Source organism: Amia ocellicauda, chromosome 8 (genome assembly GCF_036373705.1).
Source record: "Amia ocellicauda isolate fAmiCal2 chromosome 8, fAmiCal2.hap1, whole genome shotgun sequence".
NCBI classification, from domain to species: domain Eukaryota; kingdom Metazoa; phylum Chordata; class Actinopteri; order Amiiformes; family Amiidae; genus Amia; species Amia ocellicauda.
In genome coordinates, this window is record NC_089857.1 from 17,492,061 (window position 1) to 17,507,693 (window position 15,633).

General features: G+C 39.1%; 1 protein-coding gene across 10 annotated transcripts in view; it reads left to right on the forward strand.

Moving 5' to 3' along the window:
* Positions 1-15,633, forward strand: part of LOC136755549 (PDZ and LIM domain protein 5) — a 107,449-nt gene that overhangs the window by 85,469 nt on the left and 6,347 nt on the right. For all 10 annotated transcript variants that reach the window (XM_066712231.1, XM_066712226.1, XM_066712232.1 and 7 more), the window contains 4 exons: positions 1,665-1,751; positions 5,728-5,909; positions 12,579-12,813; positions 14,928-15,108. In XM_066712231.1, the coding sequence (XP_066568328.1) occupies positions 1,665-1,751; positions 5,728-5,909; positions 12,579-12,813; positions 14,928-15,108 (685 nt within the window). The remainder of the gene's footprint in view (positions 1-1,664; positions 1,752-5,727; positions 5,910-12,578; positions 12,814-14,927; positions 15,109-15,633) is intronic.

Sequence of the window (15,633 nt, forward strand, 5' to 3'; positions counted from 1 at the left end):
GGAAAACACGGTGGATGAGTAAGAAAGTCTCTTGATAGATTTTTCACTTGGAAAGTCCATCTGTGTGAATGTTGCAGTTATTCATCCCCCTTTCTGATGAGTGGAAGTTGAGCTGTCAGTTCTTTGCCCTCATTTCAATTTTCAGTCTCCTGATAATATTATAGATACTTTTTTTTTTTTTGTATGTGATGACTGTGCACTTGTGTATGCAGCACAGACGTAAGACTCTTCTAGCAGGTTTCCTAATGGATCAGTGTGAAGGTTTTAAGAGTGGTGTACTGTTGTACAAATTGTGCCACTTAAATAATCAAGCAGTACATTTCATATTTTAACTTCACATGGTTCTCCACTTTTTAAATTCTGTTATATCTAATAATAGTCAATTGACTAGGTGAATGAAAAATGTTTCCTGTCTCTAAACCTGAAATGGACAGAAGCCATTTCCATCCAGCACTGGCTTTAGTGTACGAAACAGAGAAGGGGGCATTAAAAGTAAACTTCATTGATTTAGAGATACACAAATTTGTACCTGTAGGGTCATTTGTGTCAGCCATCCAGTAGGGTACAGACGCCATTTTGTTCACTTGAGTGGTGTCACATTTAAACTCTATATTGTATTTCACTCCTCTGTTCTTCTGTGGATGAGCAGAGAAAGTGAATGGACTAATCCTAATCCATGGCTGACGCTGTTTTAAAAGATGGGCGCACCTTCACAATTGCAATTCTCCTGAAAGCAAAAACTGAATAAATAAAGACGCCAGTGACCTTCGCAGCGGCCGGCCCTTTTGATTCAGAGGGGCGAGTTTCATCACTAATCTGATCGTTAATGTCACTTGACCCCCCTGCTTTATTCGGCCCAGAGATGAAATGAAATGCAGTGTGGGGTATAGTATGAACAACTGTCGCTTTGAGTTAGATTTCAGGAGGCCGATCGGGTTGCAGAATTAAATATTCACTTTGGGATCAGGCTTATGAAGCGCCTCTGACTGCATTGGCCCCATTTCTTTCCAGCTGACTCGGAACAATGTCACAGGAATTAAGCAGATATAATAAGGAATGTAAACTGGAGGTGCATCTTGAGGAAAAGCCTACTGTTCACTTAGCCCTAATGAGCGACTGAGGGCTGTGTGCATCACTGGAGGTTCTCTGCAGTCGCATGGCATCTGTCTCGGCGCAGAGCGATCAGGTCTGCTAACCAGACAGCCAGTTGTTTCCAGTTAGACATTAGAGGCACGGGCCACAGAGAAGGGATGTGAATTTCATTTGAGGTTTTTTTGGGTGGCCTGTGCCAGACTGTTAACACACTAATTCAAATTTAATACGATCAGTTTCATAAGTAAACTCATTTTAAGGATTTTAATCAAATCCGGTTTCCATAATTGGAAGTGATTAGTTCACTTTATTAATGACATAGCTGGTAATGGTTTCTAATTAGGGAAAGGGGGGGTGTGGGGATGTAAAATAAAATGGCTAATGTATGCAGGAAGCTGTTATCTGTTTATATGTATGGTCTGCCCACACAGATGGCCATATTTTTTTAATGGGGATTTGCCATATTTGATATTGCACATTGAAACTCAATGCGAAGAGAGATTGTGTTAGAATCATGTTTCTGAGGCCTTTATCAAATATAATATGTTTCTTACTATTTTCCTCTTCCTAAGTGTCTCCTGGCACCAGTCAGTCTCTGCCAACTTGACCACTTCAGGTGTTTCTTCTGTGAACGCTTCTGCCATTTCTTTCTCTTCTAGGTAACTATTTTTCTTTTTCTTTCCTTTTCTTTCAATTTTGTTGTGGGGAAATGCTTTTTTTTAGAAATGTATGCTTGCAGTGTTTCTGTTCTCTGTCCTGCACAGAGCACATGCTTTTCTTGTGGTTTTAAAGACCATTCTAACGCAGCACTCATCCCATTTAATTAGAGAATTCTTGCATCCTGGAAAAAGAACTAAATCGGCTAACAATAATTGACTCTTATGGTGCATGATACAGAATATATAATTTGCCTCAAATCGCATACTACCAGTACCATGGGTGTCTTCGGGTATGAAAGCTTGCAATCTACAATAATAGGTATGCAGTCAATAATAACGTATCTTATTGCTGGTGTGCATGTTTATGCAAGATAAAACAAGTTAACAGCAGAGTGTCCTTGTCTCCATAGAGGCTTTTGAACCTTTTGGTTTTTGCCAGAACTTGACATCTGAGGTTTTTTTTTTTTTTTTTTTTTTTTTTTTTTAACAGTTCTGTAGTTCAATTTTCATTGTTGTGTTTTTCATTTGAGTCTCTGAAAGTGGGGGGTCACGAGCCAGCAGTAGCAGAGTTGATTTTGATGAATGGAGGAGTCTTTCATAGGCGAGCAGCTGGGAAGCAGCTTTGTTGGCCAGCGATCAGGAGCGCAAGTGTTGTGCCTCATGCTAAGCCCGTTTTCTGTAACTACGGCACAAGTAACCATAGCAAACCACCCCAGGGTCAAACGATGGACACTAGTGGGAGATGTAGAACTGTGGGTCTGCTCCTCTCGACCTTGTACAGCTGCAGTGAGGTTATTTTGCAGCCTGCAGTTTTAATTGTTCTTTTTCCAGCTTTGCATTTAATTTGTATTTATGTATTGCACACTTTTAGTTTGCACAAAAGGTGGGAGACTGATGTATTGAAGTAAACTTTGCAAACCGTATGCGCAGTACTGTTCCAAACATTGCATTCATGGTTGTTTTTCTAGCTGCTGCAAGTGAGCTCAGACAGACGGCAGCCTTGAGGTGACTCTTGCACTCTTGCCTGTTTACAGTGAGAGAGAGCTTGGTGCACTTAACATAGATTTCAGAAACTTGTCAGCATGTAAGCAATAAAGGACATTGCAGGTATGTTACTCAAACAGTTGTGGAGATGCATGGGGATGTATAACACTATAATGTCTGGCACGCTGTTTCTTGACCTTTCAGAGCCAAATGAAAGGCAGACAGCCCCCCATAATGCCATGCAGACTGACAGGCTAGTGGTCATCTCTGCATCCCTACAGCTTTGATCATCAGCCATTCCGGACGCATTTGGTTCCTTTGCACCCATCACTGGAAACCCCAGATGACTGCTATATGCAAATTCCAGGCTGCAGTTATTCAGCAGTCAAATACTGACTTTTACTTACAGAAAACAAAATGGACGTGTCCATTATTGTAACCATTTTTATACAGTCAGATTTAGGAATTGACTGTGTCTTTACAACCCAGCAGCCTTGCACCAACTTGAGAAAAATCAAGGCAATCCACATGCCATCTTTAAATCATATTTTGCCACTAGATAAGTGAGACCAGACTGCAAACAGAAGAGAGATCCGTGGGAACGCATGACTGCCGCCACAGCTCTTAAACTGATATATTCCTGATTCGACACAGGGGTCACTGTTGCACAGCAGGAAAAAGACTCTTGTACATATCTAACATCTTATAACACTCAGATACAAACCAGTGATATCCAGGCTATATGGAATATGCACAGATGAGCCACTTAGGTGTTTCTGTATTGTAAAAAGCTGTATGGAAAAGATGTATGCATTCCATTCATGTAGTGGGGAAGGGCTATAACTGTTGCATTTGCCCTACCCAGTTCTGGTAAGTCCTGAAGAACACATTTAACAGCTCGCCATTCATATGATGCTCATACCAGACCTTATCAACAGCATATTCTATTAGCCTAGAATATTTATTCAGATTATTAGAAGACTGAATGAGTAGTACTCCACTAGAAACTTTCTGGCTGTTCTTATTCACAATCCTATCAATTAGCCCATCGTGAGCGGATGAGCCATTTTAGTACTTTACTGCAGATGGTGAGGCTCATCTCATCAGCCTCAACATATGTGTGAACTGAACACTGGTGTGTGTGTGTGTGTGGGGTGACGTATGTTCCCATTTTCACACTTTCTACAGAGATTTTGTTTTTACTTTTCACAGAGCAAAGGGCCGAAAGATATTCATTAGATTAAATCTCTGCTCTTCCGACATCTTTGCGCTTTCTTGCTTTGATCCGTTGTATCTAGTTTCTGTAACGGGACAGGCTGACTTGTGTGCAAATCTTTGACTCTTTGACAGACCCTGGCCGAAAAGATTTATTTGTGGAAAAAAAACTGTTATAGCAAACACCATAAAATAAGCCCCCTCCGTGTTACTTGACTCTGTTTTTCGTGTGAATGCCACCATTCACACCTGAAGAAAAGATCACTTGTTAGCCAAACGCTCCAGACTCCAGAATATAATTTAAGTCTCTCTCTGTTTTCAAGCTGTGTCAGATCTGCTCTTCTCACTGCCTCTTGTGCCAGGAGCTAGACTTCTTTAAGGAGAGCACAATCGCCAGACAAGGGGCAGTGTTCTTACCCCACAATTATAATGCACAGAGTTGTTTAAAAGTTTGCATTTTTAAAGGATTGTGAATGAATGTCTTAATATAACATTAATGCGAACTTTGTAATGCCTTAAAATTAGTAAGGATGTCTGCTGAGAAATGATGATTAATAATAATAATAATAATAATAATAATAATAATAATGTAGATTTCTATTGAAAATTTACTTTTATATTGTAACAGACTGAACCATTTCACTACCCAATGTTTCAGTGAAAGTATCTGCAATTAAATACTTCCCTTTGATCGTCAATAATAATTTACCTTTAACTAACACTGAACATTTGCAATTGGAGGAAACAATATATTAGAAAAGTATTCCTTAACCCAGTGGTTCCCAAACCGGTCCTGGGGGACCCCCTACCCTGCTGGTTTTTGTTCCAACCGAGCTCTCAATTACGTAATTGAACCTTAATTGAAGTAACAATCTGCTTAGGTTTTACTTTTTAAATTGTGTAAGAAAATAGTTTTTTTTTCAATATGTTTTTTAATATAATTCTATACTTAACTTAAAACCCCTACTGTTTAAAATAATTAAAAGTCTCTGATTTAGGAAATTATTAGTTCAATTAAGTAATTGAGAGCTCGGTTGGAACAAAAACCAGAGGGTAGGGGGTCCCCCAGGACTGGTTTGGGAACCACTGCCTTCTTAACCTATTGGTCATGGCTGATGTTTGGGTTTGCAACATGATGATATTTGAATTGTGACATTAAATACAATTAATTTTGTGTAATGTGATTCGGTTAGAAGATTTTAGAAAAATGTATTTATTTAAAATATAGATCTCATGATAACAGAGGTTATATTTGGACTTCAATGGGGATCACAGATTCTTTACTCCAACTCATATATTGTGTGTATGGCTTGGCTTGATTTGATTTTGGTTCAAAGCCTTGACTAGAAATGGTCTTGCAGATATATTTGTTGTTTTTACTGTAATATTTGGAGTAATGTAAATTAAAGTGATGAAGCTACAGTTGAAAATGATTAGGATTATTGTAAGATCTAATATAGGATATAGCTCTACAGGATCTGCTCTGAAAGTAGGAATAGTCTTGCTGTTATATTTACATTGAGTCATGTTTTCATTCATTTAAATGTTTAGCTCCAAAATTAAATCTAGGGTAGAAAACTGTTTGAGATCCTCTGCCTTATAATGTAAGAAAAAATAACTGAATGAAAGGAATCTCAGGCTGCAGAAGAAGAATCCATCATTGAGTGCCTTTGGTCTGAATGCCGTGGCTGATTTGGCTTTGCTGGTAATGGAAATGAATGGACAAGGTTGCCGTCAAAGGACTGACAAAATGCTGGGCTTTTGTCTTGATTTTCAGTGAGCCGGTGGAGCCGGTCCAGACCAGCGCTCATGTTACATCTCAAGTGAGGACCATGACGAAGACTCCGGGCAATGCCCCCAGACCTGCACCTGCCAACATGGCCACTGTCCCAGCCTTCAAACCCTCCGGAGTCCCCAGCCCTGCCAAATCTACAGGCTGGCAGCCCAGCAATGCAGCAGGTACCAAATCTCTCTACTTTGTGCCAGGCTCCATCATTTACAGTCAGCAGGCCTTCATACCTTTCTCCCCTGTTCATCTCTGTAAAGGCATGCAGACTGAATATATATATATATTTTCAGATTAGTGAAATTATAAGGTTACACCCCTTTAAATCAGTGTGCGTGTCTGTGTGTAGTGTGCATGTTAAACGATGTGGTGAATATCTGTTATGCAACACTGTCTGGATGCTGAAGCTTAATGATCCAGATTGCTACAGTTTTCTGCTTTCTGATTTCAGTGGGTTTTGATATTAAAGTAGCTGGCTAATTGAACAGTGTTTCATGCTTGTTATTTTAACCACTCCCTTTGGACGAAGTAAACTGCATCAGCTGAGAGACTTTTGCCAGAATGTATTATTATGAATATCTTATTTAGCCGAGTAATTGCATTTAGTATTTGTCTTTACATGTATTGAACTGAACTGAATTTCAATCTTTTATATACAAATGGCAAGACGTCACAGTCTATTAGAACATCATTATAATACCAATAACTAATCATAGTAGACAATGCTGAGACCGCTCCAGTAATACAGTCTGATTGACAGTCCCAGTGTATTGTTAAGTAGTGGATTGTAACCCCACTGCAGCAGCTGAATAATTAATAGTCACACAGAGTCATTGTGGCAGTTTTGATATTGATTCATTATAACTGGATCTGCCTGTTCTGATAATACTGCTACAGCCTTTCTCTTTACTAGTGTTTCAATTGATACATATATTGCTTTTGTGTAGTCAGGCCTGTTTTCTCCAGAAGCAATACTTAATACTTGCGCAATAATTCTTCATCAGACAAATACAATTTAAGAATAAAATAAAGCAAAGTAGGTTGTTTAAACAATGGTATGATAATTATCAAGATATTTTTACAATTAATTTCTTAGTAACCATGCATTACTCCCAGCTAGGTTACAAACAAACTTATTGAGGTGGACAAGGGACCTCTTGGGCAGTATTTAGAAGGATGTAATTCTTCAAACTCCCTGGTGGTGGCGGCACAAAGTCACAGTTTCTACTTGTTTGAAGCTGCAGAGCCAGTTTTGAACTTCGTCGTAGTCTGATACAATCACAACAATATGAGGAAAAGGTGCGGTGCTCCTTCAGACTCAATCAGTGTGTTAAAATATGATTTGTGTACACAGCATATCCCCAAAAGCTTATTTTATTTAAACACCTTTACCTCAACATGTCAAGCAACCATAAGTAGTTTAGTAAAGATAAATATCTCATTTTAGAGTTTGTTCCAATATTACTTTCTCTCTCCTATCCTGAGTTCAGCTGCATGTATGTGTAGTAACTCTATCCAAAAAGCCTTCCATGAAATATGTGATGTTTAAAGCTGCTGTAGTTTTGGTTCTGCTATAGCATAAAGCCCGATGTTTGTGGTGGAATAACCATTATCTCAGAAACTAGCTAATGTACATTCATTACATTGCCTTGTTTAATACATATTACACTTTGCTTATAAGCCAGAATCTGTGTCCTCTAGGGGTTTCAATAAAGCTGGGCCATTTCATTTTTTATCCACATGTAATGAAACTGTCCTGCTGATGCTAATTTTCAAGGTGTTCCCTGTATCTGTACACTCCCTCTATGCTATTGAGTGATATTTATTGTGTGCCCTGAAACATGTATGTATATGAGGTGCTGCTAATGGGAGTTTGAATCACTAATGTGGATGTCATGGTCCACATTGTTTCACCTCCTATATGAAACCCAGCATTCCCATGAGTCCTCAAAGGCCCTGACATTTGAAAACTTAATTTCCACAACTAGAAAAGTAGTGGAGGATGGAGAAGAAATTAACAGGATGCGTTTCAAAGCTTTTTGCTTTAGTGCAATTTTGTTCTTTAACTCAAAATTACATTTGAAAACAATATCACAACAAACAACCGCATGAAAGCATTTCCTCTGCGACTGTGTTCGAAAGCAGATGTCTTTCCCACACAATCGTCTAACGTTGCTTTCGGTGACACCAGAGTTTTTAGTAGCACGACAATTATTTGATGCTTCAGCTTCCTTGACGACCATGATTATAAGATTTGCATCATAACTTCTTAATCCCTTTGATATTTGACCCTTTTGCAATTCATTCTTTCCTTGTAATCAGTGCAAGGTTTTATCAATTTTCAGAGGTAGGGCTGTCCAGCCACTCATTGTACTGAATACACAATTTTGTTATTAGCAGCCTTGACTTGACTCACAACATAGTCCACTTATTAGTTTTTTTTAAATGTTATTTTCTTAAGTGTCTTATATTTGGGCCAATATGGTAGATTATGAACTAGCTACAAGTGTAGGAGTATTTTTTGTCTTGAAGGAAAATTGTAACCAATAAATATATATTTTTAGTTAGTATTAAATGTGTTATAATTAAGATAAAAGCAGAAATGTATTTTTCCATGTACAGTATTAACACATAAGTTGAGGAATTATTCTTGGCATGAGGATTTTCCAGCATTCCTTGCTTTTAAAATAATATTTTTTTTCCCCCAACAAACCATACAAGGTGGACATCTCAAATGAAAAAAAGTCCTGTTTTAAGCCCATCTTAGTTTTTCTTTCATGAGAATCAGCAATGCTTTAAGATAAATATTTGTTAAAAGGCCTTTGAGGTCTTATAATTGAGATTTGTGGCTCTTGCTTTGCCCCTGCCAAATTGGCCATGTCGTCTGAGACAAGTTGTCTTACACACGAAGGGGTGAGTCTGGTGAAAAGATCAGTGTTTTTCTAGTAGTATAAGCAATGCCTCGGGAGAGCTCTAAAGAGCTGCCTGCTGACAGAGCTGTGCAGATGTAGTTTATTACGGGTACAGCTGCCCAGTAACCCAGCGCAACAAAGAGCACTTCATTGCAGAGCCCACACAGAACCAGGTGGCACACAGCGCCCTGCCTTCAGGTCTCAGCAAACAAATGGTGGAGTGAGTTTCCCAGACACTTGTCAGGCAAGCCTGCCATAAAACTAAAACACGCTTTAGACATTCAGAGAAGAGCAAAGAAACTTAGTTAGGGAAACGCAGCTCGTAACACTTAATTGTGGAGAGATGGAAAAACTTGGTAGCCTGCATCACTTATTTAATTTTCCCTGCAAAACTTCGCTCTGCCCTAATGGTAATTAACACAGAGCCAAATAATAAGAATAGTCTCCTATTCAGACTAAAAAGCATACAGACTACAATGGACACTGAAATAGCAATACTATGTTTTGTCACAGGTTTAAAAGAAAGCCAAAGAGAAAAGACTGCTTTCCTAACAGTAACTGATAGATTTTCCCAAATCAGGAAAGAGTTACAAGCAGATCAGCATCCGTCAGTCTCAGTTGTGGGGAAGGAACAGACATGGGCTTCTGATTAGCAAGGTAATCAGAGCTGATATTATTAATGGTTCAAAGGGCTGGGATTAGAGGTTTACGCAAATCAGTACGTAGCTGGATGGAGTCTGGACATCAAAATATTGAACTGTGCTTCAAAAGATTAATATGGGAAAATTAGCTGGGTCTGATTTGCCTTTGTGGGGGCTGTGAACCCCCATCCCCCTCGACAGGTTGGAATTGCTCGTTGACCTATAAGTTTACAGCCACACACCATGAACGTAACAACCATCCACTGACTCCTTTACTCTGTGTAAGAATTTGTTTTAAATGTCTGTTTGGTCAGTGAGATCACAACTTCAGTCTCCCGCACTCATGTGTGGCTTGTAGCAGTGGGACGATGCTGGAACGGGACATTCCTAGTTGAAAAGGTAACATGGGGGGAGAAAATGCATTCATGTAAAAATGCACATGCTTACTTTTTAACTTACTTTTTAGCAGTTTAATTTCTTTTTAGTTTAAAGCACAGACAATTTAATTAGTAAAATAGTAATAATGAGAAGAATACAGCTCTCAAGGCACTCACCAGCAGTTCTTTTGATATCCAGATGTGGCTCAATCGCTGATATGCAAGTGCCACTTGATATGACATGGAAGACAGAGTGGGATTGTGGCACATGTTGGAGAAGGAAGTCTGGGGAGAGAGGGGGGCAGGAAAAGGGGTCATTATGGAACGGGCTGGAATGATGTTAAGCAGAAGGAAACGTACAGAAGGCATAAGACAATAAGAGTTGATAAAGTTACACATGCAACATAATTCTCCTTTCAGATGGCTTACAGTGTTATAACATCGGGGTGCGTATAGTATCAGAAAAAGAAAATGGGGAGTTGCAGTCATTGTTGTTCATGCTAAAATTTAAATTGTGTACAATCCTTGGCTTCTTTTTATGCCTCACTTTGCGTTTTGCAGACATCTGTTGTTCCAGGTATTTTAAGCAGACAAGCTTTCTGGATTTGTCTTGTGTACATGTGAGTCCCATTGTTTGCAGATGGTTGTGAGGCCAATTAAGTTGATCAGGTTGTCATTATAATGTGAGCCAAAGAATAATTATGTCATTAGTCCATTAACTATAGCAATTATAAAACATATACTTCAAAGGAGCATCAATCACAGACTGAGGAAGTGAGGTGATTACATGTATGTACAGACTTTCTTGGACATTTGAAACCACTAAAACCAGAAGAGGAATTGGCAAAATCAAAAGCAATACATTAACAGGGATGTATAAACTTTTAATAACAAATTTAAGAATAACGGAGGGCCGAAGCAATTCATAATGAAATTAAAGTTGCTACACACTGAAGTAAAAAATAAGCAATTTGGACAAAGTAATGTACTTTTAAGACTTCAAGAACATCTGTCAATGCAAAGCAAAACGCCATGCTGAACTTCTGTGAATTATTCATGTACAGTATCTCTCTGATCGATCTGAAAACTATCCCTGCTTCGTCTTTTGAAATGGGCATGCCTTTGAGCTGAACTGAAAGCCTAATCTTGATTAGAAAGCTTAGTCTGATTTCACTGTGTCTCAGACATGTGTAGCAGTGTAATGATTACTCTCCCAGAGAAAGATCCCACGTCTAACCCCAAAAGACAATATGCCTGCTGTCTGCCAGTCCCTCACTCCCGATCTCCCTGCTATGAACCGATGGTGACAGCTCCGGATACATCCTGCAGATGCTTATCGTTTGGGGACTGCAATGTTTTTATAGGGAATGGATTCTCTCTGTGGCCACATGGTCCAAAAAGCTGTCAGGCAGTTGTTCAGCGAACAACATTTCTTGAACGTTTTCTTAATATCTCGCCTGCAGACAAGCCGAGATGGCACCCTTTGGCAGAGGCAGGATGGACGTTTTATTTTCTTTCTTTTATGCGCTATTATTTGTTCATTAGATCTCACTTTCCTGTCAATCTGCCAGGGCTGTGCTGAGTTTGTTCAGCTCGTTTGCCTTGGTTAGAAGGAAATCAGGAGGCTAGTGTGCTTTGACCTGCCGTCTGGCATTTGGTTCTCTGAAGAATCTGTGTGTCCCAGGGGCTCCAATCCCCTTTAAACTGTTTCATACATTTATGACAGGTTGGAAAAGAAGAATATTGTCTTCCTGCCATCTCAGTGGAGTTATCCAGTTCACCAAAATTTATTTGCCATATTTCCCTTCTTTGGCTGATGGTTTCTCACTACTAAAACCAGCTCATCACATTTTTCATGAAGTTGTATAGGTGAGAGAATTAATCCTGTGATACTACATAACACGATACAATTCAACATTTGTGTGTATTGTATCTCAAAACAAGATTGAAGAGTATAATGTATTTATTACTATCACAACTCAAGTGCTGCTAGTGTGAAAGTATCTTCTCTCCCTTCCCAGATATCCACAGATTTCCTTCACTTGTGATGATTTTGACATAACGTTCAGGCAACAACACTTGCCGTTTTTGTTTTTATTATTTTTTAAATATTGAAACTTATCGTCTAGACATCGCAAAAAAGAAAGAAACACGTTAATAAAGTTTGGCCATAATCCAACACATTGCTTCATTTTTGAAATATACATTATGATGTAATCTTACCAATTTACTCAACACAATTACAAATCTACCAATTCACCTTGTAAATTATCTAAATGGTGCTTTCTAAGAATGTAGGAACATATTTTTAAATAATCATAAGCATATACTGCTCCTTCGTTTTCCTTTTTAAGCATATGATGAATGCAGAGATTCATTTCACAGGCCAGACAATGCTTATGAGCAGACAGTGTTTAATGATGATAAACAGGCACAAGTGGACATTCTGTTTCACATACTGAGAAGTACTTGGCAGGATATGATTTGACTGCCAGGAGGTTGAATAATGTAACTTTTTTCCTCATTTCCATCTGCTACAGTTATCTTTCAATTGCCCAATTTTGGGAGTGCCACAGAAACTGTATATGTATATTTCAACATTACGATTTGCTGCATTTTCCATATATATAAGCATGGACACAATGAGTTTGTCAATTAGTCTAGACCAAATTTTGGCATGGTTGAATGTTTTAGTCACAGAACTCCTCAAAATCTGATTCTATAATTACTATGTCTGCATTGTCAAAGAGTTTGTACATGGATTGTGTTATTTAAAGCGTTTTTTAGGGCTTTGATTGAATGGACATCAGGCACAGAACATATTGCAGGAGGCAACAAAGCACAAAGTCCTCCAAATGGGGTTGATTTAAAGCATTTTGGGCTGATCCATCTTTTGCTTTTCTGTTTTTCAGCCTCTGGTTTTCAAAAGCCCACTCCGAATACCGGCCATGCTGCCCCAAACGTAGGCCGAGTGACCAATAGCACCCCTCAGTATGACGCCAAGGCCCCCAAAGCCTTTGATTCGAGCCGTCCAGCTGTCCAGCCCCAGCTCCAGCCCCAGGATCAGGACTCGCTGGTGCAGAGGGCCGAGCACATCCCAGCTGGCAAGCGCACCCCCATGTGCGGCTACTGCAACATGGTCATCAGGTGAGTGTGTATGAACCTAGGTTTGTGCGTCCCTTTGTGCTGTCTGACTTATCTTTCAACAAATTGGAGGGGGCCTCAGTATTGATTAAACTCACAGATCTGTTTGTATTTTTAATAACAACCAGCTGCTTTTGGCCAACTTCAATCTCCACTCCAATGTCCCACATTTTATTGCCTATAATAGCAATTAACAATAACTGCTTTCAACACATTGTTTTTCCATTGGCAGCACTAAAGATCATCCTCTATTTCTTATTTACTCCATATGTGTAGTCAATCTCTTCAATGAATCATGATGGCCTCCATCAAAGTTCTTATATTTTTAGGAGGAATATTGAATTTTGTCAGTACTTGGCTCCCTTTTTGTTCTGTATGAAACGGCCAAGTTTCTTGCTTCAGTCCTAACATTATCACCAATCTCTCCAGTTGATTAACAGACGTTTAAACAGCTTTGAAATAATGTAAAGTCTAAATCACACAAACTCCCAATAAGAAAAGATGTACTGTGCCCCCCGTACATGGCGTGAAAAAAACAACTATACTTTCAATTACATCCTTCACACACACTTCCAGTGTAATTGATGATTATACAATTAGGATGAAAAGGGTATGTGACTTGACATCAACTTGAATTTGTATAATCTGTCAGATCTTGAGTAGGCCTATATCAGTACTTGTTTTTTTTTGTTTTTTTTAGATGATTTTAAGTACAGTTGCTTAGTTATCAAAACAGTGTTGCTATATCTACTTTTATATTGTTCATAATAAGAAAAAGACATCTGATGATGATGACTTCACCACAGCTTCAGTGAAATATTTTCCTCAAAAAAGCGGTTTGTTTCTGTATATTTAGTCAGTGTCAATACAGTTAGAGGATCTGATAAGGAGTCTGTGATTTTTCACTTAATCGTGTAGGTTATCATTTAATTTGCAAAGAGTTAAAGCTTATTAATTCAACATGACCGCCCCGGCACAGGAATATAATGATAGCGCTGTTCAGTTTTCTCTTAACATAATTACAGTTCATGCCCTTAGTGAAGCCATTATAGGAAAGTAGCTAACAGTGGGATCAGATGGCTCTCCATTGTACATGTCTTTTGCAGCCAAAATACAGTGTGGACTGAGTTACCTGCATCTGCCGTATAGGGTAACCGGCGCTTACTGTGCCAGAGCGTGTCAGTGACAGTGACAGTGGAGTTTAAAATATCATTGTCTGAATTAAACATTTTCTGTTGTTTTCCATTTAGACTAATCATCCCATTTGTAACCTGCTACCCTACAAATGTTTCCTCCACTGTGGAAGTAAACCCCAAACCTCTAAAATCTCTCTCGGTGTGGACAGCAACGCCGTTGTGTCGTAGGATTTACTGCGAGTTTTACGAGTTACTAGGGATCTGAGTTGGGCCTTTTCCTCACATTCCTTTGAGTCATATATTGCATGAACTGAATTATATCAGCATCCCATGGCATTTTTTTTGCCATTTCACATTTTTGGGGGCTGTAGAATTAAGTTAAAACCACCAGCAGTCTACTTGACTTGTACTTGGAGGTCCAATGAAGTATGTTTTTAAATTAAGTCACTTCATGATTGAGACTGCAGGGTGATTGTCTCAACAGCACTATGGAGTCCTGCATGTCTCGGTGTAAAGAGAAGCCTAATCAATCTCGCTCTGCCAGGAACAGCGCTTTCCCTCGTCGCAATAATGTCCTGGCGTCACGTGAGCCGACTGACGCCGTGAGAAGAGAGCACTTTGTTGTACATGAGGGCTGGTATTGTTGGGCCTCATGACAGCTGAAAAGGGCAGGCATGTAAATAGGTGCCCGTACAGGGGTAATGGTATCAGGTTAGGACAGAGCTTTCACTCTCCGAACAGCTTGTTCTTGTGACCATTGTTAATATTCTTGCCATCAAAGTGACTGGTAACAAATGCATGTGTCATTGCCTGCCAAAAATACTATTTTGGTGATAGTTGCTTGGTAGTTATATTAAAAACCATATTCTTCTTAATGTCTCTGTCATGTCTAACTAAATAAGTAAGGAAAAGGAATAAACAAACAAAACCACAATACATTAGAAAAGATGATGTTGAATGTCAATTTCCCTCTCTTTTTAGGGGCCCCTTTCTTCTCGCCATGGGGAAGTCCTGGCACCCGGAGGAGTTTACCTGTGCCCACTGTAAAACCTCCCTGGCAGATACTGGCTTTGTAGAAGAGAAGGGCTCTGTGTACTGTGAGCACTGCTATGAGCAGTTCTTTGCCCCTGCCTGCGGCCGCTGCCAGCAGAAGATTCTAGGGGTGAGTAACTTGCACAAATAAGAGTTGTGATATACATACTGCAAGTTGCCAAAGCATGTTTCAACCGAATTGGATTTTCTTTTTTATAGGTTTGTGATTATCGTATGATGTATTGCTCTCAAATGGGACTTTGCTATATGAAGGCTAGTACAAAACAGATGGAAGACACATTTGAGAGCATTGTTCTGTCCTAGAGTGGACAGTGGATGGTTAAAGGACTGGATGGATGGGAGAGGGAAATGGAAAGGGAAAAAATATTATGTGGACAATATTTCGTCCTAAAGTCACTCAATAGATATTGTTTTGCTTTGCTTTGACTGTTCTAGCATTTTTGGTTCCTAAAAAGCAGGGCAAGTGCTTTTTCTTGATCAGGTCTAACTTGAACTCAAACTTAAGGAGAACTTAGTGTAAGCAGATATGCAGATCTACCCAGTGTTTTCCAGATAAACAAACCATTTATTAGTGGCATTTGAACAACTAGAACATTGTGTATGTTGAAATATTTAACACACACACACACATCTT